General features: G+C 43.9%; 1 protein-coding gene across 1 annotated transcript; it reads left to right on the forward strand.

The window, feature by feature from the left end:
- Window positions 1-837: 837 nt before the first annotated feature.
- HHLA1 (HHLA1 neighbor of OC90) lies at window positions 838-26,783 on the forward strand (the record flags this gene model as incomplete). Its single annotated transcript, XM_081070891.1, has 17 exons — window positions 838-916; window positions 2,005-2,061; window positions 5,171-5,230; window positions 8,301-8,381; window positions 8,898-8,981; window positions 9,088-9,171; window positions 10,586-10,669; window positions 12,299-12,355; window positions 12,456-12,548; window positions 15,010-15,252; window positions 15,312-15,317; window positions 17,102-17,191; window positions 20,095-20,163; window positions 20,452-20,532; window positions 22,448-22,604; window positions 25,090-25,172; window positions 26,740-26,783. The coding sequence occupies 17 exons, from the start codon at window positions 838-840 to the stop codon at window positions 26,781-26,783; spliced, it is 1,452 nt and encodes a 483-aa protein (XP_080927017.1).
- Between the last annotated feature and the right edge of the window lie 859 nt (window positions 26,784-27,642).

Consider the following 27,642-nt stretch of genomic DNA (forward strand, 5'->3'; position numbering starts at 1 on the left):
ACACATAGAGATTTTGTAGTTATTAAGTGATATTGTACGTCAGACAGCATTCTGTGTGGTGTCTGTCACACAGAAAGCACTCAGGAAATTGTCACCATTATTCTTATTAGTCTCAGCTTTACAGCTTTAACTGTCATGCTGATTCGGCACAGCAAATTCTCAGGAGAATTGCTGGGACACATTGCTGCAGAGAAGGAAAGAAGGTGTGAACACTCACGTACACTCGTGTATTAAATTTTGTCCTATTTATAAGCAGCAGCGATGTTGTATTTGGAGGGCATTTCCTTTCTACACAGCCAGAAAAACCATGGAAAAGACATTGATTCTCCCTGAATATGCATGCACGCTCCTCTCGTATTCCCAGATTTCCTGCAGTTATGAGTAATTCTGGCATGGGCTGTAAATAAAAGTGAGTGTGTCACTTCTTGCCAGAGCGTTTAAGAGTTGGTGCAAAATCCTCCAGCTCTCTCCCTTCCACTGCATAGTCAATCAGTGACTAAGGAGCTACAGGGACAAGATGGAAAACTCTCAGACCATGGAGCCTCCATTTACTGGGGTCCCTGAGTGACTGTTCCCCACTAATTTGCAGCAACCATGGGCGACAAACAAGAAATCAACCTTTGTTGTTGAATTAAGTCAACGAGCTTGTGGAGTTAACTTGTTACCTCAGCATAACCTAACCTATCCTAACTATACAAAGCCTTTTATAGATTGTATTTCTAATGACACCTGTGAGAGTTCTCCAGGATATTCTGCATTCGTGTGGATAGTAATCCAGACTGTTTCCTCCAGTGCTTGCTTGCTTGCTTGTTCCAGGTGGTCCAGAATATCACGAATATGCCAGGCTTCCTGGTACACGGTCCTCCAGTGAGGCTATGCATGGGCGTAGCATGTGTCCTGTCCCTTTGGAACACAGGTGGGTCAAGAAGTGGCTGTTCTATCTTTGGGTGTTCATTGTGCTTTAGAGACTCGCCGCAGCCAACATCTCAGGCCAGAATCCTAAATGAGTTTGATTGAAATGGCAATAAATAAATAAATTCCCGATTTCTGGGTTTGTCCTTTGACTTTTTGAGTTTAAGTCCCATTTATGCAACAGAATTATCTGCATCCTCCACTGTTACAAGTCTTGTACAAACAATCATCTTCTCTTTCCTGGACCTCTAAATCAGCTCCCTGCTTCTCCTCTTGTCTCTCCATGATCCATTCTCACCAGCACGAGTGATCTTTTTGTGTCTCATTATGTCACCTTCCAAGTTCTTCCCTCATGTCTCCCCACCTCAAAAAAAGTATTCGATGATGTCCTACTTATTTTTGGATCCTGTCCGAAGTCCTTTACACGACCTACATGACCCTGCTCACCTTGCCTCTTCCAGTTCCTGCAATCCCCCATCACCTGCATTCTCCTGTTCCATCCCTGTTGCCTCTTTCAGTTCTTCAAAGTAATACTCATGCACATCTCAGATCCTGGGCACTTCCTGTTATCTGTGCACTGAATAACCCCTCAGCCAGTTAACCTACTCAAATGCCATTCATCCTTCAGATCTCAGCTGAATGTCATCCCAGGGAAAGCTTTCGGATCATTGAGATTACATCAAACTCCCTGTTACACACCCTCAAAATGCCCTTCTAAATATCTAATATTGTTTGTAATAATATCCTGAGTCTTCATTTCCTTGATGTCTGCTTTTCCAACTAGACTATATGCTCCAAAAGGACGGAGTCTGTATCCAATTATTCATCATACTATCCCAGCATCTAACACACTTGTCTATTAAAGCCCAGTGCTGAATAACATTATCGATTATTAGTATTATAACTGTTGGTCAGCAAATATTTGATGACTAAATGATCGAATGAATGAACAAACCACATCTGGGATTTTAAACAAGTTACTTCACCATTCCAGATCATAATTTTCTCATCTTTAAAATGAGTATTTTGGATAAATTCCCTCGGAGTCATCTCTGGATTATAATCGTTCTGATGAAAACTTTTTTATTTTAGTGTCTGCTATTAAAGAAGCAAAAAAGGAAAAGGTCATGACCTTCCTACCTGCAACAGGTAAATGGGTAGGTGCTCCTCTCTAGCTCACTCTGTCTTGGGCAAATTCCTGGGCTTTTCTGAGCCTCACTTTCTCTATCTGTAAAATGGAGATTGTGTTTGTCTTTCAAGCTCTGACAGTCATAGTTCCTATTAGTCTCTCCCTGCTTTATGGTTCATGGAACACCTGGATTTTCATAATCTTATTAAATCCAAAGACTGTGACATTCTATTAGCAACAGAAGATTTCATAATGGGAGGTATTGCTGTGTGCCGTCATCACTTTTGTAATAATGCCATCTTTCCCTGCCTTTTTGTTTCTTTTCTGATGGTCTAAAACTGGCTGTGCAGCAACATGGTGAATGCATTGCAACATGAAGGACATCGGAGTCAGGGGCTTGCGTTTCTGTTCCTAACTTTTTGGTAAACTCACTGAATAGTTTTTTGGTGTGTTTTTCATTTTGGGAAGGGAGATGAGGATTACTCTATTTTTTAAAAAACATTATTTATTTTTAATTAGTATATGCATGTGGTTCAAAATGCAAATGATACAAAAGTATGCAAAGTTGAAATGCTCCCCCACTTCCCTTCCCCACCAGAAACCAGTTGTACCAATTTCTTGAGTCTAAGCAGAGTACATTTCAATCACTATTTCCCGTACTTGAGCCTCCAATTTTCTCCTCTTTAAATGGGAACGGCAATTCCTGCTCTACAGATAGTCGTAAAGGATAAAAGATGATAAAATATGAAGCATAAACGAGTATGGAAAGTACTAATACCTTCTATTTTAAAGATACTTCGATGGTGGTCTTTTTGTCCAAAAGGAGAACAATCGTTTTATATGATCTGTCAATGTATTTGAAAAATGCTTCGTGTAGCATTCCTATTCAGAAAGTCCCGCTTCAGGTGTGTTTAGTTCACACTTCAAATATTGTTTTCAAAACCCATCCATGGGTTTGTAACTATAAGGAGTGGCAGAAATCGTTTTTTCTTCATGAAAGGAGTGGTGCTCAAGATACGTTCTTAGTTAAGAAGACGGCACAGGGCCCATCATTCTGGCTTGGCTCGTAGGCCACCTGCAAGCTCAGCATCCCTGTAGCCTGGAGATCTGAACCCAATCGTCCTCGTTCCTCACCTGCAGGGAGCACTCTGATTCCTGGCAAGGTAACAGGCAAGGTCCATCTCCGATCTCCCTGCGGCCACGTCAGAGTGGACCGTTCAGACAGAGTGTCACTCAGAGCGCCTGAGGGCAGAGAGCCAGACTCTCCCAAGCCAGACTTCCTTTCGTCACCACCCCTCGCAGCCATATTGTTGGGAAGGGAATCCATAGCCCCCTACCTACCTCTAACCCCAAAGCTCTGATATTTAACCAGAAAGCCTGATAATCAGTGAAAGGCCAAATTAGCTGACAACAGTTAATTGGATTTGAGTCCCAACAGTGTACTTGACAAGCAGGGGACAACCTAAGTGTCCCTCCACAGGTGAGTGGGTGGAAAGTGTGGTATTCATATATTGGGGAACATTATTCAGCCTTGAAATAGAAGACAATCCTGCCATCTGCAACAACATGGGTAAATCTGGAAGACATTATGCTGAGCGAAATAAGCCAGCAGAAGAACAAATACTACCTGATGCCATTTCTATGAGGAATCTAAAATCGTCAGACTCACAGAAACAGAAAGAAGAAAGGTGGTTGTGAGGGGTTGGGGGGATGGGAAACAGGACCACTTCCCTTTTCTGGGTCTCAAGTTCCTCATTCTTCAAGGTGACGTGTAAGGATGTTATAAATTGTGTGAGGTTGTGGTTCCACAATACTATTTTATTCATGAAAACTTTTATTTCAGTGTCTGGAAATGAAGTTAAGAAGGAGAAAGCTGGAGCTTTCCTTAGTGCAACAGGTAACTCGGCCAGCCTTAAATCCTGGCTGACTCTGTAACACTGTGACTCGGGAATGCATTTTTCAGTCTCTCTTTGACTTGGTTTTTTCCATCTGTAAAATGGGCATAAAGCACTGTGGGGACAGAGTCCCAGAGAGCAGTTTCCAGGCTCTCAGCCTCACGTGGAAAGGTGCTGGCTCGGGTAGTAGATGGCCATCAGCTGTGACTAGTTGGCTGTCAGCTGCAACCAGGTAGCCATTGGCCACTGATATAACTGCCGTGGCTGAGCTACCAAGCCTGGAGTGCAGTTAGCAAGGGGTTGGTTGGTTGGCTGAGAAGCTGACTGCGGATTGCAGATTGTGTGGCTCCTGCGTCCTGTGTCTCCAACCCAGCCGCCAGAGAGAAGATAGTGGTATGTATGACACCCCTATCTATGGCTCCGTGGGTGTTCCTTTTTGGCCTCACTATATCCTGAGTTCTTGTGCGGGGAGCGGGAGCTGAGACCCCACATGACAAGCATCTCCTCCATTGGAACAAACCTGAAAAAGAATCATTGCAATAACGATAACAGTAACAAAGGCTGAGTGATTAAACGGCATCTCATCCAAAACAGTGGGTCTTTCAGGTCTCGGCTTTACGTCCCTTCCACAGGGTCTTCTGTATCCCCAAGGCCATGTTGGATGCCCTGAGACAGGTGCTCACAGCATCCCATTTTTCCTTGTTTGACTGACGCTCCTCAGGTGCAATTACATGTGAATCTCCCTCCTCCTACCTGAGCCACAGGCAGTAAGCTCCACGAAGGTGCGGGAACACCTGGTCCTTTCCCCTGACGTCTTTACACCCAACACCTAGTGTATTGCTTGGCCCTCACTGAGTATTTGTTGAATGATAAAGGATGAATGAACACCTTTGGCATTTCAAATTTTCCTTTGTCATTTTCTTCATTGGTACCGCAAACTTTGCCGAGTGGGCAAGTGGCCTGCTATTTTGGAAGGGCCCGTGCTCTGCTGCTCTAGGAAGTAGGTTCTGATCCCTTCATTACCAGGACTCAGTTGTGCAAGTTCCTTCTTCTCACTGAGCCTCAGTTTTCCTATCCAGTAAAGGGGTGGGGTAGATTAGCCCCGCTGCGTCCAAATCCCCTGACCTATTTATTAAGTGATTCTCGGGGTCACTGCGGTAGAGGCTACTGAGGCTTCTCCAACAACCTGCAGCTTCTCCCCCCACCTCTCCCCTGAAGTCTTTTCTCTTCCCAGTGTCTGGCCTTGGAGGAGAGGAGAGGAAGGAAAAGGGGGTGGCATTTCTGGACACTACAGGTGAGTCCCTGCCCTCCCAGGGCTCCGTGGGTGGGTTTCAGCTGCTGAGCAAATTCTCCCACTTCTGTGGACCCCACTCGAACCCTCCACAGTGAGATAAAAGTATCTCTGCAATATTCTGAATACCTTACCCACACAATGATCTGAATATTAAGTAAAAGTTGTAAAAGCCAACGTTTGTAAAAATATAAAGAGTGTCCACCACCTTGTCAACTGTTGTTTGCAAGCTTCAGGGAATAGCTGGAAGAAGAGAAGATTTTTTTTTAATTAAAGTTTATTGGGGTGACAATTGTTAGTAAAGTTACATAGATTTCAGGTGTACAATTCTGTATTACATCATCTATAAATCCCATTGTGTGTTCACCACCCAGAGTCAGTTCTCCTTCCATCACCATATACTTGATCTTTGCCCTCACTTACCAAACCCCCTTACCCTCTGGTAACCACTAAACTGTTGTCTGTGTCCATGAGTTTTTGTTTCTCATTTGTTTGTCTCATTCTTTTGTTCTTTTTGGTTTATACACCACATATCAGTGAAATCATATGGTTCTCTGCCTTTTCTGTCTGACTTATTTCACTTAGCATTATACTCTCAAGATCCATCCATGTTGTCACAAATGCTCCTATATCATCTTTCCTTAATGCCGAATAGTATTCCATTGTGTATATATACCACGTCTTTATCCATCCATCTACTGAAGGACATTTTGGTTGTTTCCATGTCTTGGCCACCGTAAATAAAGCTGCAATGAACGTTGGAGCACATGTGTCTTTATGGATAAATGTTTTCAGATTTTTTGGGTATATACCCAGGAGAGGGATTGCTGGGTCGTATGGTAATTCTATTCGTAATTTCTTGAGGAACCTCCACACTGCCTTCCATAGCAGCTGCACCAATCTGCATTCCCACCAACAGTGTATGAGAGTTCCTTTTTCTCCACAGCCTCTCCAACACTTGTTACTACTTGTCTTGTTGATGATAGCCATTCTGACTGGGGTGAGGTGATATCTCATTGTGGTTTTTATTTGCATTTCTCTGATGATTAGTGATGTTGAGCATTTTTTCATATGTCTATTTGCCATTTCTATGTCCTCTTTGGAGAAATGTCTCTTCAGGTCCTCTGCCCATTTTTTAATTGGGTTGTTTGTTTTTTTGTTGTTGAGTTGTATGAGTTATTTGTATATTTTGGATACTAGCCCCTTATTAGAGGCACTGTTTGCAAAAATCTTCTCCCATTCAGTTGGTTGCCTGTTTATTTTATTGAGGGTTTCTTTTGCTGTGCAGAAGCTTTTAAGTTTGATATAGTCCCATTCATTTATTTTAGCTTTTACTTCCCTTGCCTTTGGAGTCAAATTCATAAAATGCTTTTGAACCCAAGGTCCATAAATTCAGTACCTATATTTTCTTCTATGCAGTTTATTGTGTCAGGTCTCATGCTTAAGTCTTTGATCCATTTTGAATTAATTTTGGTACATGGTGACAAATAACAGTCCAGTTTCATTCTTTTGCATGTGGCTATCCAATTCTCCCAGCACCATTTATTGAAGAGGCTGTCTTTTCTCCATTGTATGTTTTTTGCTTCTTTGTCTAAAATTAACTGTCCATATTTATGTGGTTTTATTTCTGCATTTTCCATTCTATTCCATTGGTCTATGTGTCTGCCAATACCATGCTGTTTTGATTATTGTTGACCTTTAGTACAAGCTAAATCAGGGAGTGTGATACCTCCAGTATTGTTCTTTTTTCTTAGGATTTCTTTGGTTATTCAGAGTCTTTTGTGGTTCCAAACAAATCTGATGATTTTTTTGTTCTATTTTCTTAGAAAATGCCATTGGGATTTTGATGGGGATTGCATTAAATCTGTACATTGCTTTGGGTAATATGGCCATTTTAACTATGTTGATTCTTACAATCCATGAGCACGGAATGTCTTTCCATTTCTTTGTATCTTCTTCAATTTCTTTTTAAAATGTCTTATAGTTTTCAGCATATAGGTCCTTCATATCCTTGGTTAAGTTTATTCCTAAGCATTTTATTCTTTTTGCTGCAATTGCAAAGGGAATTGTTTTTTTTGTGTGTGTGTTTTTTTTTAATTTCTGAGATTTCATTGTTAGTATATAGAAATGCAATGGACTTTTGTACATTGATTTTGTAGCCAGCAACTTTACAGTATTCGTTGATTGTTTCTAATAGCGTTTTGGTGGAGTCTTTAGGGTTTTTATATATAGTATATGTCATCTGAAAAGAGTGATAATTTAACTTCTTCATTCCCAATTTGGATGCCTTTTATTTCTTTCTCTTGCCTGATTGCTCTGGCAAGGACTTCCAACACTATGTTGAAAAGCAGAGGTGATAGGGGACAGCCCTGTCGTGTTCCTGAACGTAGAGCAAAGGGCTTCAGTTTTTCATCATTAATTATGAAGTTAGCTGAGGGTTTGTCATAGATGGCCTTTATTATGTTAAGGTATTTTCATAAGGGTGGATTTTAACCAAGCAGTGTCTTGCCACTTGTCTGCACACTATCCATATCTGGATGATGACTGATTGATTGATGATTGATTTGGGTCCTGATGTCTGGGCCACATCCCAGACCTGAACTAAATCTGAGTCTCTGAGGTTGGAGCCCAGTCATCAGAATTATGCTAGTATAACGATCTTTCCAGTGAAGCCAGTGCCCAGCCAGGTCTGAGCGCCTGTCAGACAAGGTGCTTATTCCCAAATACAGCATGTTGAGAATCCTACCCTTTCCTTGGGCTCCCCTTTATATGTGCACATCCCCCACCAATCTCGACCCTCTCCACAGAGATCCAATATTCCCTAAAATAGGGGGTCCTTGTGCTGCACCCGGACTTCTTCCCTCTACTCTGTCTTGTCACGATGTATGCCATTGGCTGTCTCCTGCTGAGAGCAGGGACTGCCTTTTATCTTCAAACTCCTTGTGCCTGGAATAGGGTGTGAGTTCAGCAAATGCCCAAAGAAGAGGCTCGTCTGCCTGGACGTTGGAAACGAGGCACTTTTTCTGCTACCAACAAAAGCCAGCTGGTGACAGTACCTTCGAATCTCTTTCAGAGCTGCCTGCAAGGTCAGTGGATCTGTCAGAACTGAATCTGACGGAGCTAGTGAACGGTATGCTGAGCAGAGCCTTGAAAGGTAACTTTTTCTGAAAAGCACAACCCAGGCCCGTTTTCGTCTTGCAGCAGCTTCCCTTCCGGACGCTGTGTGACCTGAGCAAGACACCTCACACCACTGTGTCCCAGCTTCTCCGTGTTCAGAGTGGAGGGTGGTTTGTCCTACCTAGCTTAGGAGGAGACTGAAAACACCCAAGTGAAGTAGGAGCTTTGCCAGCATTTTGGGAGCAAGCTAGATTCCAAATACGGCATATGCGCTGGCATTTCTAATCATAACGATATTGTGAGAGAACGGCCAGAGCTCAAGGACCGATCGGGAAATACAGCCAAGTGACAGCCATGCATTTTTGCTTTGTTTTGTTTTGTTTTGTTTTGCTTGTGTTTATTATTTTCGGTTTCTATTGCTGTATTGTTTAGTTTTGTTATTGATTTTTATGATTCGTTCATTGTATTATGAATTTCTATCGCCCATTTACTCATTTACATTATTGTTCATGATACGAATTTGCCTGTTTCTTTATCTTGATGTCATTGGCAGACAGCCAGAAATTCTTCTCTTTGCTGAGCATCACGTCCTACAGCTCCTTCGCTTTCCACAAGCTTTCTGTGACCATTTACAACAGTAAGTGCTACCCGGCTCTTCTTGGTGGCACTAATGGTGAGCGATGCAATATACTATCCCCCCTCTACCAAGTCCAGATTGCTGTGTGGACTGTTTCTCTTCCCAGTTTCTAACCTGAAGACGGTGGACCCAGCCAAATTCCCTACACGGTACTGCTACTGTTTAAACAATCGGACCAACAACCTGTCAGGTGGGCGGAACTAACCGTGACTTTGACACTCTCCTGATGTTGCCGGTGCTCTTTTAAATAAGTTGGAATGAATATTATCTCCTCAGAGCCAAGATAGGAAAATGCAGACTCTATTATGCTTAAGTGTGTACACATTTCTTCGTCCGAGAGAAAGAATTCTTTTCTTGGTTTTTACGCTAGAGATAGAGGGGTAAGAACAAAATGTGTATGCAGCTTTATTTTAATAGCAAGATCTGAGAACAAGCTAAAATATCCATCTTTGGGAACATGGTTAAACAGTCTACCATATAAACAGGCTTCAGAAAAAAACAGCCATAGACAATATTAGTGAATGGATGTGGCCAGAGTTGGTCTACGTATGGAAAAATGTCCATATCTTTAATTAGAAAAAGAAAGTTACAAAATAATATGTAGAATTGTACAATGTCACTGATGAAAAACACATACGTATGTGGGCACTGGATGGATGATTACCTCCGAGGAGATTGGGGTTTTGGAGGGTTGGTTAAGGGGGGCTTGTGTTATCTGATTTATTTTCAATGAGAGTGTATTTGTGTATTAGGTATAATTAAAAAACTAAAAATATTACATGGTCCTTATATTTAGGGAATCAAAATAAAAATTACTCTCTCACTACTAATTCATCATTCAACAATTCTTTACTTAGCAAATACGAGCTGCCATACATGCTTCTGTAGGGGGTTACCACACTGAGCAAAGGAGACACCCCTCCCCCCTGCTCTTCGATTCTGTGGGAAGGGACAGCAAGTAAATAAATAAAGTGAAAACTCACAGTATGTTGACTAATAGTGTGACAGTGAGAACAATAAAGCAGGGGAAAGAGTGAGGAGGGAAGTGATGGTGGGAAGAGTTGCCGTGTGTAGGATACTCAGGGAAGTCTTCTCTAATGAAATGAAGATCGAGGGGCAACCTGCAGGAAGTGGGGAGACATCCCTGTGGTACCTGGAGACAGAGTGTTCCAGGCAAATGCCCAGGCAGCAGAGTGAGAACTGCAGAGGCCAGTGTGCTGGAGCAGGTGAGCCAGGGCAGAGAGTCGTGGAAAATGAGCTCAGAATTGTGGGGGTGAGGCAGGAAGGGTGTTGCAGATCATGTAGAAGTTTATAGGATAACAGGGAAACAAATCAGAAAAACCAGTATTCCACAATATGGTCTTGCACAGCTCTTTGGTGATGGAAAAAGAAAGGGGATGATAGTAGGGGGTCCAAAAGTTTTCTGCCTGCCTGAAGTTAAGACTGTTTTTATAATGAGTGATATTTCTCTATACGACTGTTAATTTTCCTCAATTCACTGAACTGAATCAAACTTGTAAAATCTACTCTGAAAAATCCAAATGCAATATACTTTCCCCTCTATCAAGTCTCAGAAATTTAAACCTCCTCATTCTGTCTTGCAGACTTCACAGCCCTACTGGTGGACATCATTGGAAATTCTACCAGTTACCTCACAGAGATTTTTAAGTCAACCTCTATCCTTTCAGGTATGTTTATCTTTAAAATGGTTGGCTATTTGCTAGTTGGCATCCGTCGGGGAAGATGACCAAACCTACTAGACACGCCCCACTCCAATCCCTGCCTCAGACCAGGCTGCCAGGAACATTAATGTAAGTTTTATTCAGACAGTCAGTATGGTCCAGTTTCAACCACCAGTATATGAAGGTTCCATCTTCCCATCAGAACTATTCCTGGTGTCCAGAATATTGGAGGAAGAGTCCAAGGCTCAAAGTTGGGGGAAATCCAGGCAGACTCAAGAAAACAGTTTTTGTTGGACAGCTGTGCTCCCATTTTGAATGTGACAAACCTGAGGTTCAGAAGGGTTAGCTTTTTGCTCAACGTTGTTCAGCATTCAGCTTTAGATTTACATGGAGCCAGCCTATGCCCATGTCTGATGGAGAGTTGAGAAAGACATGCCTCCTTTCTGAGATGGCTTCATACAACTTCCAGGCAATTCACATTTCCCTGAGGACCCACTTTACAAAGCACAGATCTAGTCAGCAGCCCAACTGTTGGTGCCATCAGCTACACTATAGAGTAACTACTGTTTTAGAACAAGGAGATAGGGACAGAGAGGGATATGAGTAGATGCTGTTAAGCAGCAGGGCCTCTTCTAAGGGCTTTCCATGAATTCTCTCTTTGGAGCCTCACTACAATCTCACTGGGTAGCTACTCTATTTATCCCCCACTTTACAGGTGAGGAAACCGTGGCCCAGAGAGGTTAAGTAACCCGCTTGAGATCACTCTGCAGAGACAGAATTCTACCCCAGGGGATCCGGGTCTGAAGTCCATGGTCTTGGTCACCATGTTGATCGTGACATAGAATAATAGCAGCACATTAGCAGTAACAATAGTATTCTTATGACTATTGACTGAGCTCGTCTATCTGCCAGGCACCATCCGTAGCACTTCACACACATGATCTCATTGGACCATCATAGCCATCTTATCAGGGATGTATGACCACACGTCCACCGTCCTTTAGGCAGCATCTTCAGGGACGAGTATGTTCAGGAATTCAGAAGTTTTCCGACTTTGGGAGGTCTGATAGGGTGTCCGCACCACACGTGATATAACCCCTCCAGCAACATCCAGGAGAGGGTGCTGTCACCAAACACATCCGTAGTCATTTAGCGGAACGGTTGACCCTTTACGTCAAGTGGGATAGATAAACAGCCTCACCTCTCTTAAGTCAGGTTTGGCCACCAAATGAGTTTGGGTACCAAACTCACCTGAAACCTTCCAAGTTACAGAGCTCTGGGGCTTTGGAAATGGCAAATAAAGGACTGTGGTATTCAAATCTTGACCATTTTAAAGATGGGTAAACTGAGTCTTAGAGAGGTCAGCAGTTCACTTATGTTCACAGAGCAAGTAAGTGACAGAGCTGATGTCATTAGGGAAGCTGACCCCGAGGCTGTGCCCGTAGCCATTACATTATACTGCGTCCCACCTCCCCCAGAAACTCCAGGAAATCAGGGTTGCCTCAAAAGTAAGGAGTTAGCCCCATTTTCCTAGAGCATCCTAAGCTAGGGATTTCCAGCTTAATTTTCGTTTCGACCAAAGACTTCTCCGCTGCAGACCCATTGCTAAGTCTTGTGTGCTCGTTTGTCTTACAGTGAGTCAAACGAATGAATCCGACTGCACCTTCATCTGTGTGATGACAGGAAAGGCAGGTGAGCCCTCAGCCATCCTTTGACCAACTCTCTGGAGAATTAAACACAGCCTTCCAGCAGGCAAGCCCAAGCTTTCATCCTGTTGGTGGGACTTTTGCAGGAAGGAACCTTTCTGACTTCTGGGAGATGGCAGAGAAATCTCCTGTCATCAATTACACCTTTACCAGCAGCCTGTCTGCTGTTCTGGGTGAGTGTCAGCTCCCAAACCCTGCTCTCAATTCTCCAGACCAGCAACCTGAAGAGTAAATGTGGCCTGCGGGTATCTTATTTAGCTATACTGTGTTAAAATCAGAGGATGTTGTCAGTTTTAAAATGTTTTAAATTTCTAGATTGTTTTGCAATAGGAGACCTGGCAATCTTGGATGCCGCACCCCACCACACACACACAGACAAACACACCCCCCACCTCCAGCATCAAGCAACTGGAGTTTACTAACTGCTGCTCCCCTCCGCCCCCCCCCCCGTGAGGAGGGGCAGCTGTGTCCCATTTTCCATACTCATTTTGGCTCCCTGCTACCTTGAGCTTCTTTCTCGTATTAACTACCTGGCTTTGTTTGTATTTGCACTTGTGGGACCCTCTAGAATAATCAGCCCCTACTCAACCATTCTCTGCCCCTCCACACACTCACCTACTCTTCCTGTCGTTTCCATGGCCCCAGCTGGCATTTTTGGGATCACTTGTAAGCCCTCTTTCTCCCCTACATTTAACTGTCATTTCCAGCCGAGTGAAGTTTCTGGAATCTGGGTGGTCCTCCAAGATTATCTGCCGGTGCTGTGATTATCCAAATTCAAGTCCTCGTCATCACCCTTTGGACTGCAATGGCCTCCTAACCAGCCCCCCTTGACTCAGTCTCTTATTTCTCTAAAGTGCCCATCCATTGCCAGACAGGAGTAGTCTTAAAATACGATTGGGTTGACCCTTCACTGCTCAGAACTCCCGTCAGCAGCAGAGGGTCCAAAGTTCTTTGCGTGGAGTACATCTTTCTCTGTCATCAAGCCCACCATCATCTCCTGCTCTCGTTTTTCATGAATCTTCTGTTAAAACTACACTGACTTTCCTTCCTACATCTCCCTGCCCCTGCAGCTTTGCTCATGCTATTATCTTAGTCTCAAACTCCTTCTTTACTTTTCCATATTTCAGAACCTAAAGTCGTCTCTTAATTTGTCAGCGGCCCTCTCCTCTTTCGTAAAAATCCCCCCAAATCAAAATGAATCTTCTATGATCCAACATCATAGCACTCGTCTGTCGTTGGGACTCTGTGTTACCCCAGGTTACATCACAGTTGACCTTCTATGTGTGTCTCCTCACTGACTGGTACTTGAAGGCAGAGACTAAGTTGGCCTTCCCCATCAGTGCTTTGCACAGTACCTTATAAACTGTAGGTTCTTTAAGAATGTTTTGGAGCAAAATAATGTTTATGATGAATCTCCAATCCCATCTCTGTGGGCTACCTCGATTTGTTTTTATTGTAGTGCGTCTGTTAGTTATGCTGAGGAAAGAACCTCAGTTTGTGTGGAACGAGGCTGCTTGATAAGGTGATGAAATGGGCATTTGGTGGGCTCTCTTCGCCTATTTAATTCTGAGGACAAATCTGATGGTTGAATCAATCTCACTTCTAAGAGATTCCTTCCATGAACTTCCCACCCCCAAACTCAATTCTGTCTCCTCTTTGGTGTTTCTTCAGTAAAGCTCTCCAAGCAGCAAACGCTTGGGAAGAGAGAACAAGCTGACGCTAAGGTTTCTGTGCCTGATAATCAGTCACCTGGCGGAGTGATTGTTTGATTGGGAGGGACTTAGTCCCAGGTGCAATCAATCTCGGCGCAAGAACCAGGCTTTCGCTGCATGGGGAGTGTTACTGAGCCCAGAAGTAAAGCAGGAGACAGGAAATAAGGCTACGGGGCCGTCTACAATTGTACGGGCTGTGCCCTACACACAGTTACCTTCAGAAAGGGCAGGTGGGGGCCGACATCACACTGGTCTGCAGGCCAACGTTCGACCACCCAGAGGAAGGGACCCGATGGGCTAGGGGGAGCCTGTCATCCTAATATCCAGCCCCATCTTTTAAGCCTTCCTGAAGGGAGATGGAGGTAAAAAGAACCCTTGAGCCTCTTCTTCCATTTCTTCATGGACCATCCACGGGCACTGGGTAGAGCTTCCTCAGAATTAAGCCTTCCTGCTGTCTCTGTGGGGCTGTCTTTGAAGTGGTTGCCACCCAGCAGCCGCTGATGCCCCTAAATTCCACCTCTGGTCCCCAGTCACAATGCAAGGCACGTGAAGCCACCCTATACTATTTCCAGGGACAAGTGGCAGAGCCACGGAGGGGCTGAGGGCAGAAAAGTGGGCCAAAAACTCTGAGGATTCAGGTTCTGTTCAGGAAACACGTCAAATGCCGGATACTTTTCAGTCTGACAGCTTTGCATTCTGTTCACAGCGCTTCTTCACATGGCCTTTTGGGGACTGATATTTTAGACTCATTTGCCAGTGAAGGAGAAACCCTACTTTGGGGACATAGGGTGCCGGTCCGAGAAAGGTTTGAATCTCTGCGTTCTGAATATTTGCTGTGTGGTGACTTTTCAGGGGCACAGCACTTGTTTGTGTCCAAAGTGTTGTTCAGCATATTAAAGCTGTCACTGATGTCTCCCTGAATGTGCAGCGACCAGGGGGACAGCCGTGGCTTCGAAGCTCACACCCGCCAGCCAGGAGACACCACCAAGGACGAGCCCTGCACGCCGAGCCCAGAGCACCGGCGTGTCTGCTCTGAGAACCTCGCCCTGGACAGAGCCAACTCACCCGTCAGAGGGAGGACAGCAGACCGTGAATACAGACCGGCTGCCTGAGCTTCTCGCCGGGACCACGGCCGTGCCAGGCAGCGCCACTCCCATGCTCCCAGCCTTGGGTAAGAGGCTTTCTCACCCTTTCCTCTCCTGCCCCATTTTTCCCTCCTGTTCCCTCCAGGCTCACGTAAGTAAGCGAAATCCTCCTTTAACCCTTCTCTACCAACCCCTTTCTTCTTCAGCCTCCCTTAAGTAAGAGATCAGTGGGAGCCAGCACGGGTTCCACACAAAGACAACACATGTCACTGGTGTATGCTCTTCTAACATTTGTAAATTTTTTTTTTTATTTTGAAATAGTTTCAGACTCACAGGAAGTTGCACGTACAGTACAGAGGGTTCCTTGGTATTGCATCCAATATCCCGCACTGAGAATATCTTACATACTTGAAGTACATTATAGCATAAGGTGTTTTATTGCAGCAAAGCATTTACCAGTATCTCTCCTGAAATTCACACTAAATGCTGAAATGCAGTCACTTTATGGCAGGATTCGGTTACTTTGTAGCTGGCTGAATAATGACGCCACAAATATGTTAATGACTTGGTGCCAGCCTGAAAAGCTGGTGGTGTGGCAACAGGATCCCCCTTCCCCACAATTTGTGGACACGATCGGTGGTCCCTAAAGACACAAACAGTGTGCTTATATTTGGAAATAAGATACAATTGGGATAAGTCTTTCATTAAGAGTCAGTCCTGTCTCAGCGAGTTCCAACAATGGACCAGTCATCAGAATTCATTCATTCATTCATTCATTCATTCATTCATTCACTCATTAAAACATGTATTTAATACCAGACACCAGGCTAGCTGTTAACAATACAGCTCTGCCAATGTTCTCTTTCTTTCCTGAGCTCACAGACCAGAGACACAGGCAAGTAAACTGATAGTTACGATCAAGTCTACAAAGCATTATTGTCCTGGAGAGCCCAGGGAGGGGGTTTCCCCGAGGAGTCAAGAACTGATAGGAGGCAGGTAGGCAGGGAGACAAGAATGGAGAAAAGCAATTTAGAAAAGTCCTTAGTACAATAGCCGCATTATGAAAATTACACAAAATTAGAAAGTTTTCCAGTATAATAGGAAAAAAACAACACACAAAGATGGGATTGCCAGTGGCAAGAAAATTAATAAAATGCCTAACTATATACCTAACAGAAAAAGTGATGGTTTTGTGTAAGAAAAACTACAAAACTTTAATGAAAGTAATAAAAGCATATTCAAATAAATCAAGTGGTATACTGTGTTCTGGATGAGAAACCTGAATATTTTAAAGATGGCAACCATTCCCAACTTATCTTAAAGATTTAAAGTCTCTCAAGGGGACTCATTTTGTAAAACTTGAGAAAAATGGATTTTAATTCCTACTTTGAGAATGAATAAGTAAGAATATCTAGTAGTTGTTTAAGAGACCAATGAGGGAAGATTTGTCTTAATAACAATCCTGTGATATTGTAGGATATATTATTATTAATTATTATTATTAATTATTGTTATTAATTATCATCATCATCATCTCCATTTTAATGATACAACTAAAAAGAGTTTGGTAACTTGCCCCGAAGTTCACAGCATGGAAAAGGCAGAAGCAGGATTTACCTTTCCACTGTGTCACACGGTTAGAAAGGTATTTCTTAATATTGAGAGAACCTACTTCCCCCAAACACACACCCTAGCTGATTGTTTGAGTGTCCAAGGGATTTGGATATTTTTTTTTAATTGGTAGTGAGGAAAATAAAGTTTAGTTTGGCCATTCATTCCAGTATAGGGTAGAGTTGAAATTCCCACATTACCTATGTTATGCATGCCCGTTGCATTTATCGTTTGACTACATTTCAATGTCTTGTCAATTTCATATCTGAATCCATTTTATATCTGAGTGGAGCATAAAACACCCTGTTACCATCACTTGCGCAGCTACCAGGCGAGTGGCCGGAACTCCATGGGTGACAGCCAACAGGCAGGCCTGGGCTTCCACTACACCAGTGCCCTGGGCTCAGACCAATGGTGAGAAAACAGCTGGAGGGCCTCCTTGGGGAACACTTTCCTCTATGTCAACATTGCCTGCAGAGGCCATGACCACACGCCGCCCTTCTGGGCCTCCTGCTAGGACAGTGGCCACGCATGGCGGCCCATCCCAGACCAGCCCAACCTCAGGTAAGACAGAATGTTCTCTCCCATCACCCCCACTTTTAAACTAAATGTAGCGTGGTCTGTTTTTAAAAACTTTGTCAAATTTTTGAAATATAATTCATGTATAGAAATGTCATAAAACATAAGTTAGCAACATAATTAAACATCTTGCCTCCTTTTCCCACCTTTGAATGAATGAATGAATGAATGAATGAATGAATGAATGAATTCTCTTCACCGGAATCTCCCACCTCCTCTCTCTTTTATGTACCCTCTTGACTATTTTTTCTCCTTTTCCCCCTTTTCACTGTCCATTAAACAAGTGACCACAAGAAGCTGACATTGTTCACCCCAGATAATTCAACTGCCTTTTGACATAGTGCTAATATGTATGAATATTATTATATTACTTACATATACATTAAGTATATGCAATGTAATGTAACACATATATCAATTACATATACAAATATAATTATAGTATATACATTAATGTAATATGAGTAAGGCCTGAATTCTAAAAGGCAGGAGAAAAATTGTTGAGTTGTGATCCCAATTTTGTATGTTTATGTACTTATGTGTGTGTGCAAGTGTGTAACAAATATACATAGAAATAGAAGGTAAAACAAAATAAGACTGGAAAGGAATTCACACATTCACTCTGACTATATCTGAGAAGTAGATAAGATTTTTATTTTTCTTCACTCTAGCGTTATGAATTTTCTGTGTTCTCTACTCTTATAATCAAACAAAAAAGGTTTATTTATCTTAATATCAGATTTCCTCTGATACCTGCAGCCAGAGGCCCTTCTTCCATGCTCAGCACAGTCAATGCGTCATTGCTTTGCTGTTCAGGTCCATGACCTTGACCTTCCTCCCCTGTGGGCCAGGCTCTCCTCAAGGGCCTGTGTCATTAGTCTCTAGTTCCTACAAAACATAGTAGGCTTTCAGTTAAAAGTTTATTGAATTACCTGAATTTCTTAAGAAATGGGGTGGGGGGAGGAGGAGTAGATGCATTTTAATGAGCATAAATGTAAAGTCTTGACTTTAGGAGCAAAATCTCAGTTGCACAAACAGATCTGGAAACACAGCGTTGATGGCTTTAATCAGCAAAACACCTGACGTAATTGAATGGGGGGAAATGAGAACTAATATGCTTGGGTTTGGCCAGCTGGACAGCAGCAAACAGCACAGCCCTGAGGCAATGAGCTCTGGTCTTTATTTCAGACACAGCAGGGCTGAAATCCTGATTCCCTCATGGCTGTGTGTCCCTAGGCAGTTTCCTTGACCTCTCTGAGTCCCAGGTTTCTCATCTTTGAAATGGGGACGATGACACTTGCTTTTCAGAGTGGCGGTGATGATTAAATCAGGTGACGTCTGTAAAGTGTTCAGCTCAGCACGTAGCACCTTGGAATCAATCCATCAGTGGCACCCCCTACCAACCTGTCCCATTGCACTCACAGCAGAGCGGCGTGGCCAGCTTCAGGAAACACGCTTTGGGAAGGGTGGTGACAAACAGGACGCCCGCGAGAGGAGAGCACAGGTCTGCTTCCACCTAGGTCCCTTTCAGCTTCGATCCTCTGTGATTCTGTAGTGACTTAGGTAAACTGTAAATAACAATGACAGAGAAGTAAACTCTGGGTTTGGGTTGTGGTTCAGGCTGCTCCGTTTCTAAAAACACACCCAGGCAGCCAAGGTCTACGGGCGCCTCCTTCTGTGTTTATGGGCTCACAGTCCAGTGCCTGAAAAGGAAGCAACAGCAAACGCTGACCCACTCTAAGAAAACGACAGACGTGGTCATCTGTCTGTAAATGTGTTACACTGCCCATCTCCGGTGCAAACGCAGTGGGTCCTCGTAGAGCAGAAGCCGTGCTAAAGTAACACTGTGACACCCACAGTCCTAGTAACATAGTAATATGTCACTGGGAGCATAATAAGGAACGAGCAGCGTGACAACACCAGGTGGGGTTGAGCCCCACACTCTGAGACCCTGCTTGCTTCTTACCACCTCTCTTCACCCCTTCACGTCATTTTCTAGACTCCAGCCATGGCAAACTATCTCCCTCTCACTTCTCTGTGGTGCTTTCGTCTCAGAGACAAAGAGACAATGTCACCTGTCCCTCAGGACCCCGCCCCAGCTGAATTGGGTGCCCACAGTCCTTGCTCACATGGCATGCCAGCCTCACCCCTTTCCTCCCACTTAGCCACCCAAGTGCAATGACCTGTTTTATCGTCCTCTCTCTCGTTGCCTCTAAGGAGGATACTTTGCTGGTTTTGCCAGAGGCCAGAATCTTGAGAGCAAGGATCACATCCTGAAGTGGTCCTCAAACCAGGACTTGTGAACATGATCCAAAGAAATGCTCTGTCATGAAATGGACAGGCAATTCATAGGGGTGAGGGTGGGGTAAATGTGTGCACTCAGACTCCGACGAATGAGAAGCGTATCATTTCCTCTCTGCCCAGGAGTAGCCGTGCTCAGACACTCACTGAGTAGCACCATGACGCTCCCATGTAGTTACCAGTATTAACATTATTCCAAGGGCACCAACACAGGGGCTCACTGTTACTGATGCGACTTGCCCATTTCCTCCTCAACACTGGGAATGCCTCCACTGTGGATTCTATTTCTTATGCATTTCTGAATCCTCAACGCCCTGCCTGGTACCTTGGTTAAAAACCAACATTGGATGAAAAGGCAGGACTGATGGCCTGGGACTTCTTCCAATCAGGCCTCCTGAGAAGAAACACAGGTTCACCTCTCTCTCATCTTATCCCAGGAACGTTCACCCCTGGCACACAGACTCCAAGTCCAACGAAGGCACCAGCCCCCAAATATCCACAGACAGGTAAGAATGTGCTGGAAAGAGGAACCTAATACCACAGACAAGAAATGTAGCTTAGGGGCAGGGCTAAGCTGGTTATTATACTTTATTGTTTCTGGCAGGAAAACTAAGCCTTGCTCTTCTGTTAAATTGCCCTGTGATCTCGGATAAATCGCTTCCTCCTTCTTGGCCACAAGTACCCTGTAGGTTTCGAGAACTCTTTTATCCTTAAGGTGTCATGATTCTCAGCTCGTCTGTATAACCCTAGGCTATTTCATTTTGATTTTTTGAAGCCATTCTTGCTCTTTGCAGGTGATCTCCCCGCAGCATGGCCATTTACCCCTGGAGAAGAGTCAGTCCTGGTCCCAGGACCCCACCAAGTTCAAGTTTCAAGTATGTACCATTGCCCTGTCACTCCTATTGTTTTTATTTGTTTTGGACAAGGTAGTGCAGCATAATAAAAAGGGGTTCGTTTGATAAATTTAGATTTGCACTGCTGGGATTCAAACCTTAGCTCTACCATTTACTGGTAAGGTGACCTCCGGCACTCAACTTCCGGAATTCAGTGTCCTCAGCTGTAGAGCAAGGATAATAACAATTATGGGCACTAAAAAGGTACTTTCCCCCACAGGGTTTTGTATTAAGTAAGATAATGTGTGTGGAAGTGATTTGGAACTCTAGAGCTCTGTATAATTTAATTCAGTCAACTTTTATTGAGTGAGTGACCATCTATTGAAAATGGGCCATGCACTTACTTGCAACTGGAAGTTTTTACCGTGTTTTTATAATGAGCATGATGTCAGCAGAGGGAGAGGAAGGAGTAAAGGATGACTCCAAAATTCAACCCTCCTTCCCCGGGTGCATTACTTTTGTTCCGTTTTAAAGAACAGCCGGCTGTCCCCCGCCCCTGCACACTACTGCATATGGGATTCTGCAGGAAACCCTGTCCTGGGTTTGGACCTGGGTTTTAAGGACGTCTGACAGACTCAGGCCTTCGAGTTTCTGTGATTTGTGCTGCATCCTCCCAGGTTGTGGGTGTCTGACTCTCTTTTCTGTTGAGCCAGTTTCCATAAGGGAGAAATGGATACAAAGTGAGTCCTTCAAAGCTGGTTGAGCCCACAGGTCCCTCCCAGTCCTGAAGGCCTTTCTATACTAGTTTCCTGCATGTCCCCGGTGCATGCAGTCGTCTGTCAACGGGGCATTATTAAAGGGGCATTATTAAATCTCTGGAACCGGCAGTCTCCTTTTTCATATCACCTCACATCTGCCTCAGCCCCACCCGCAACCTGCAGTGAATGGTGAATTGGCTTTTCAGACACAAAGACGTGATTATGCTACCATCGGACATTATAGCCCTTTCCTTCCCCCCAGGGCTTCAAAAGAAACACACTAGCGTCAGACTGTGTCTTAGAAAACAAGTTGACTATATGTTTTTGTGGCTTGTGACATTGTCAGCTCCGACTCCTGGAGACCCCACGAATGGGTGACATCCACGTGCCCTGTCTTCACACTCCTGCTCAGCTCCTGGAGACTCAGCCTATGGCTTCTTTTATGGAGTCAATCCATCTTATATTTGGTCTTCCACTTTTCCTGCTGCCTTCAATTTTCCCCGACATTATTGTCGTTTCCAAAGAACCTCGCTTTCTATATCTACCTGTATCTATATATCTTTATCTGAATCTATGTTTATATATCTACATCGACCTATGTAGTTCTATCTGTCCATCCATCCATCCATCCATCCATCCATCCATCCATCCATCCCTGTAATGAGAAATATAAGTATAAAGTAAAGGGATTGTGACATCTTCCAATAAATGATTCTGCCCATCTACAAAAAAAGTATACCACAAAGTCTTCCCATTCACTCATTCATCCACTCTCTAAATATTTATTGAGCACCTACTGGGTGTCAGGCACTGTGCTATGCCTATTTTTACTTTTTCTTTGTAATAATTCTGCAGGGCAGGTAATGTTATCTTCATTAAGCAATTTTAGTGAGTCCTACAGATCAAAAGTGACTAAATTTGAGGCCCAGATCTGTCTAATTCCAAAGCCTTGTTTAATATTTCCTGCTCAGTGAAATCATCTTTGATTTCCTCCAGGAACCGGATCCCCTCCATCTATCTCTCAGAACTCTCACAGCAGCTTTACCGGGCAATGGTGAAGCAACACCATGTTTACCTGTCTGTCTCAGAGCAACCTGAGATCAGGGGCAGGCCTGTATTCACCTAGCATGGTACCTAACAAAGGAAAGATACTTGGCAAATTCTTATTGACTTGAATGGTCTTGGATTGTATCTCGTAGGGTGTCCTCAGAGGCTCTTCAAAGAGGGGGCCATGACAGCTGCTCCTCTCACCCTGGCCAATCAGAAGCTCAACCCTTGCCTGATGGAGCTGTGCCGCTTTTTCCAGCAATGCCTCTGCGTGAGCCACAGGAGGGACCCAAGGATGGAGGCCGTGAGGTAACCTGGGCCAGTTGCTGCCTTGCCAGTATTTAGAGCCTTTTTATTCTGCCTGGCTTCTCTGCAGGCCACCCGGCATTACATAATCCACAGAGAGGTGACAGGGTACCTCAATGGGGTAGACTGTCCGGTGAGTCGTTTACTAGACTGCCACCTTCTTGAGAACCAGGATGGAAGCTCATTCATTTCTGGGTCCCCAGAACCAAAGGCAGAGCCTGATATAATGAGTACCATTGAGTCAAGCCAAGTCGAGTCCAGTTGAGTCAAGTCAAGTTGAGTTGAATTAAACTATGGCATATCTGATGGAATGATTACAGAGGATATTGAGTGGTCCCCAACTCAAATGCTGTCAGCCTGGTGAGATTTGCTGGAAAGTATTAATAATAATCAGAGGATGTGTCCATCTCAATTCCAGTTCTTTCACAAATCCCTAGCAGTCATTTGCAGGCCACAGGAGAAGGCTGTAAAAAGAAAATTAGAGGGCAGACTCCATCTTATAGTAAGAACATCTCGATGTGGACATTTTCCTCTCTGGAATGCTGGCATACTACCTTTTCTTCTGGAATTTATTCTTGGCTCTACAACCAGAACCAAGCAACGTAGATAAATACCTCCCCTCCAGTGGCTCGAGGCCCATCTCTCAGATCTTTAATGTTATTTTTCAGGTCTACTCATGAGATACTTCAGCTTTTCAAATCTCCCTTATCCATTGGCTCTGAGCCCCGAGTTCAGGTTCTCAGACGTTTCCCATCATGCCTTTCTGGCCCTGGTCTTCGATCCCTCGATGGGTATGGATATTTCCTCTACCCAGAGAAGGAAATGAGCAATGTCCATAGACCTGAGAGTGTTAGCAAGCAAGCTGGTGGCATTCATTCAGATAGAAAGATAGCAACATTCCCGCCTATATTTCCAGATTGTGGTGAGAACGAAATGAAATGGAATAATGTACTTACCCGTTCCTGCACGGTGTCTGGACGGCTGCACTCAGTAGTGGCTGATGGATGAATATGTTTGTGGTCGTCGGTGACTTGCTCTCTTTTCCACTCTCATAGCCAAGTCTGAACCCGTCTCCAGAATCCCTGACATGTTGTAGCCATGGCGATGAAATACCTGGCGGTCAGGTCAGCTGCTGACCAAGCTTGACATGTCAGTTGTTGACCAGGGTTTTGAGATGTCACCTTGAGAGCAGGAGGTCACAGGCTCACAGCAAAAGTAGCTCTGGTGGTCGTCATCATTCCACTCAACTGTCAGATCCACTCTCTTATTTCTCTAGTCTGCGCTTCAATGTGGGGGTCTGACTGGTACATGCTGCACTTCCCAGAATACTTGGCCAGCCAGCTTCCTGTAAGTTTATCCAATGAGAGATGCCCGCAGGAGATCATAGGGCAGCAGAGGGGAGAAGCGAGGGGGTTTCTCCCCTTGTAGTTCTACTTTAAATAGAATTTCCCTTGTTGGCTCTTTTCTAACCTTTTTTATAGGTTAGAATTCTTCTAATCCTTTTATAACTAACTCCCAGTATGAAATTCCCTCTCCAGAACCACCTGGGTTCTGTTTTTTCTGGCTGGGTCCCGACTCATGTCGGTCTTATTGCTTGTTAGAATGGCAGTGTATGGAGTGGAGTACCTGGGTTAAAATCCAGTGCTGCTGTTCGAAAGCAGCGTATCCTTGGGCAAATCCATTCATCTCTGTGCCTGTTTCCTCAGGTTGACAGTATCTCATAAACTGAGGGTGATAGAACCTGGGAAATCTTTATAGCTAGCTCCCCAGAGTATGCTAGAATCACAGAATAATAGAGATGGAATAGAAAGTAGAGAATGTTGAGGGCTCTCCCCCCCCAAGGTGAGGAATTGAAAGGGAAGTGAATTCTCGGAGTCCTACAGTGAGTTAGTGACACAGCCTGCCCTGAAAACTCCTCTTCTTCCCAATTATGTGATCAGGGCTCCTTTTACTGCAGCCCCTTGCAGCAATCTGAGCAGTCACCAGCCAAGAGCAGGATATTATTGTGCAAAGTATTTGCTGCATTGTAAACTATAACGGCACTGTACTCTCACTCCATCTCACACACGAAATAAACAAACGGACATCATCGTTTATTGAGCACCTATTATAAAACCAGGCACTGTTCAGGAGCTTTGCAAATGCTCTCTCATTTAATCCTCATGATAACCTATGAGTTCTCACAGGTTCTATCATTGCCTCTCCTTTGTAAATAAAAAAGCTAAGGCCCAGAGAATTAAGTAATCAGCCTGAAGTCACAATTTTAGTAAGTAATGATGCTAGGACAAAAAAATAAGCCTTTCTGACTCTAACGTCTAAGCACTTTTCAACTCAGCCTCATTCTGTTCCTTTCCTCCCACACTCTATAAAGATGGTGAGGGGGTTCCTTGCTGTGAATAATTGGCCATTATCACTTTTTAAAATTCTGGTTGCCTTCCAACAGCCACAAAAGATAGTGATTGCTCTCAACTGTGATTTAAATGTTTAGGTACTGTCTTGAATACTATTCCTGGTTTCTGAAGAATGCAACATACATCTGTCAGAGGGTGAAAAGGATGTCCCACTTACACAGTGAGTATACACCTCGACTATGTGGTAACTTGGCAATAAATGCATTCTCTGAAAAGGTTCTAGAACTCTGAGTGGTTTTAGTGCCTTAGCAGGGGGCCATGAACTTATCTAGTCATCCCTAATTCTAGACAAAAAGAGTCTGATTCCTCTTCACCTAACAGCTTGAGGTTGGCAATGAGGTATTTACAAAAAAAAAAAAAAAACAAAAGCAGGAGTCAGATGGACCAAGTGCTGTAGCTTTCTGTGTGACCTTACCTTTGCGGAGTCCCCCTGTAAGCTAAAAATATAAACAAACAAAGAAAAATCAAACAGAAGACAGCCCCTATATATCCACTGAAATTTCTGACCAATACAAATAAATCAAGAAAAGGAAGGCAGTGTGAGGTGCTAGAGGTGGGTGTATGGGACCTCTCTCCTCGTCCCGATGGCATGAGCACCCCATTTGATCTCAGGGATGTCAGACATCTTTGTTTTTCTCCCACTCCTGCAGACAAAAGCAGCTGATCAGTCTGTTTGGCCATTTTATTATATATCTACCTAGACTATGTATCTGATCAAGGATAGTCTGGCCTTCTCAAAATCATGTGACTATTTTGAACAGTGTGAAAAACGCCTTTTTAACGTAACCCAAATATGGGGTAGGAGATCATACGGTCCATTATTTTTTTTTTCCTTTAAAAAACAGTTAAAAAAAAAAAAAAAGCTTAGCCACTCAGTTCTTCCTTATAGCATGTAAAGAATAGCAAATGGAAATCAACACTTCCTAGAAACTGTTCTTATTCTGTTACCCTCCAGTATCCCTCACTTCCCACAAGCTACCATCTCAAAGCCCCTCTATCTAGGCTGTATTTTCCAACTTATCCCTCAATAACTCTCCTAAAATCAAGCTTTCTGGTTCCCCGCTTGGTTTCCTTATACTTCCTCCATTTATTTTCATTTCGTTTTGCCTCGATACTTTCTTCTCTCTCAAATGCATTCCCTTCTTTGTTACGCAAATCCATCACCCCACTTCTCCTGTCTTCTCTTTCCATTATCACTTTTATTCTGCCTCACAAAAGCCAGGCATTGGAAGTGGGGTGTGAGGGGCTCAGCATCAAATAGAGCAGTCCCTTTACCAGGTGTGGGGAGAAGGAATAGGAAATCTTACAAACTGCTTATAACTGAATAGGTCTTCTTCTTCCTTATCACATTAAAATTGCCACACAAATAACATATTACATTAACTGAGCAATATAATAATGAGTTTAGATTAGCTTGATGCAAACTGGGGCGATGAAGTAGATATAGCCCCTATTTGGTAAACATCACTGGGCAGAGAATGGAGAAGGAGCAATGCTTTCAACTTGACTTTGCTGCTCCCTAGCAAGGTGGTCTTGCACAGGTTCTTTCTAAGAACAAGTTCATTCTAAGTATGCAAGCGGTAAGAACTGACTGGTAGCCCCCTGGGTGGTGCATTGCCACGCATTTGTTCTCGAGAAGAGTCTGGCCCATCACTGGTGCTGTCAGAATTGATGTCTCTGTTCCATTTCCTTCTCACAACTTGAGCTCCCTCTTATTTTTTTTTCAGCCTTAAAACAAATATGCCTTGAGAATATCTGCAAGTCTGTGTGAGGCCTTGAAAAAACAATGGGACCTAATAGTCAACTGGATGACATCGCCTCACCCAGGCCCAAGATGGCGGCATTTGCAGAATTCATTTGGCTCCAGCTAGATCATCCATTAATTGAAAGTGGTTCTTTTTGAAAATAGCATTTCTTTCTGTCCTGTGAATCTGTGGAAGCTATGGAAGGTGGAAGGCCACATGTTAGAAGCGTTGCAATGAATGCAGGAAAGCTAACTCCCCTGCCTGCTCCAAGGTCACAGAAACCTAATATCTATGTTCAAGATACTTCCAGGATGAATGCAGCAATCCTAAGAATGTAGAATGGCGAGGAGGGAGACACACTCGCGTGAACAACAAACCAGTCTGGGCACTGGGACTGACACAGTACCTGACTTAAGTGACTTAAACGTGGGACTTTCAGAAGAAAACTGACCCCATACTCTGCAGACACTCACGTATGATTTCTCTACACAGTTAACTTAAACTTGGGCTGTGCAGCTAATCAGACTGCGGCAGCCAGATAATCTTCCAAGCCCCCAGAGTCAGAGGGGACGAGAACCTTCCCTAGATTCCGCGTCAGTGTGTCCCACTGTATTTGGGGGTCCCCAAAAGTACCCCCACCTGCAATGATTCCCTAATAGCATTCACAGAACTCAGAAAAGTGGCTATATTCACATTTACCACTTATTATAGCAAAAGGGTACAGATTAAGATGCACAAAGGTAAAAGGTGCAGGGGCAGGCTCCAGGACAACCCAGTTGTCCTCTCCACGTGGAGTCGCATGGACAGCATTTATCCTCCCAGCAATGATGCGTGATAATATGGAGGATCGTCAACCAGAAAACTTACCCGAGCCACGGTGTCGGG

This window comes from Rhinolophus hipposideros, assembly GCF_964194185.1.
Source record: "Rhinolophus hipposideros genome assembly, chromosome: 13".
NCBI classification, from domain to species: Eukaryota; Metazoa; Chordata; class Mammalia; order Chiroptera; family Rhinolophidae; genus Rhinolophus; species Rhinolophus hipposideros.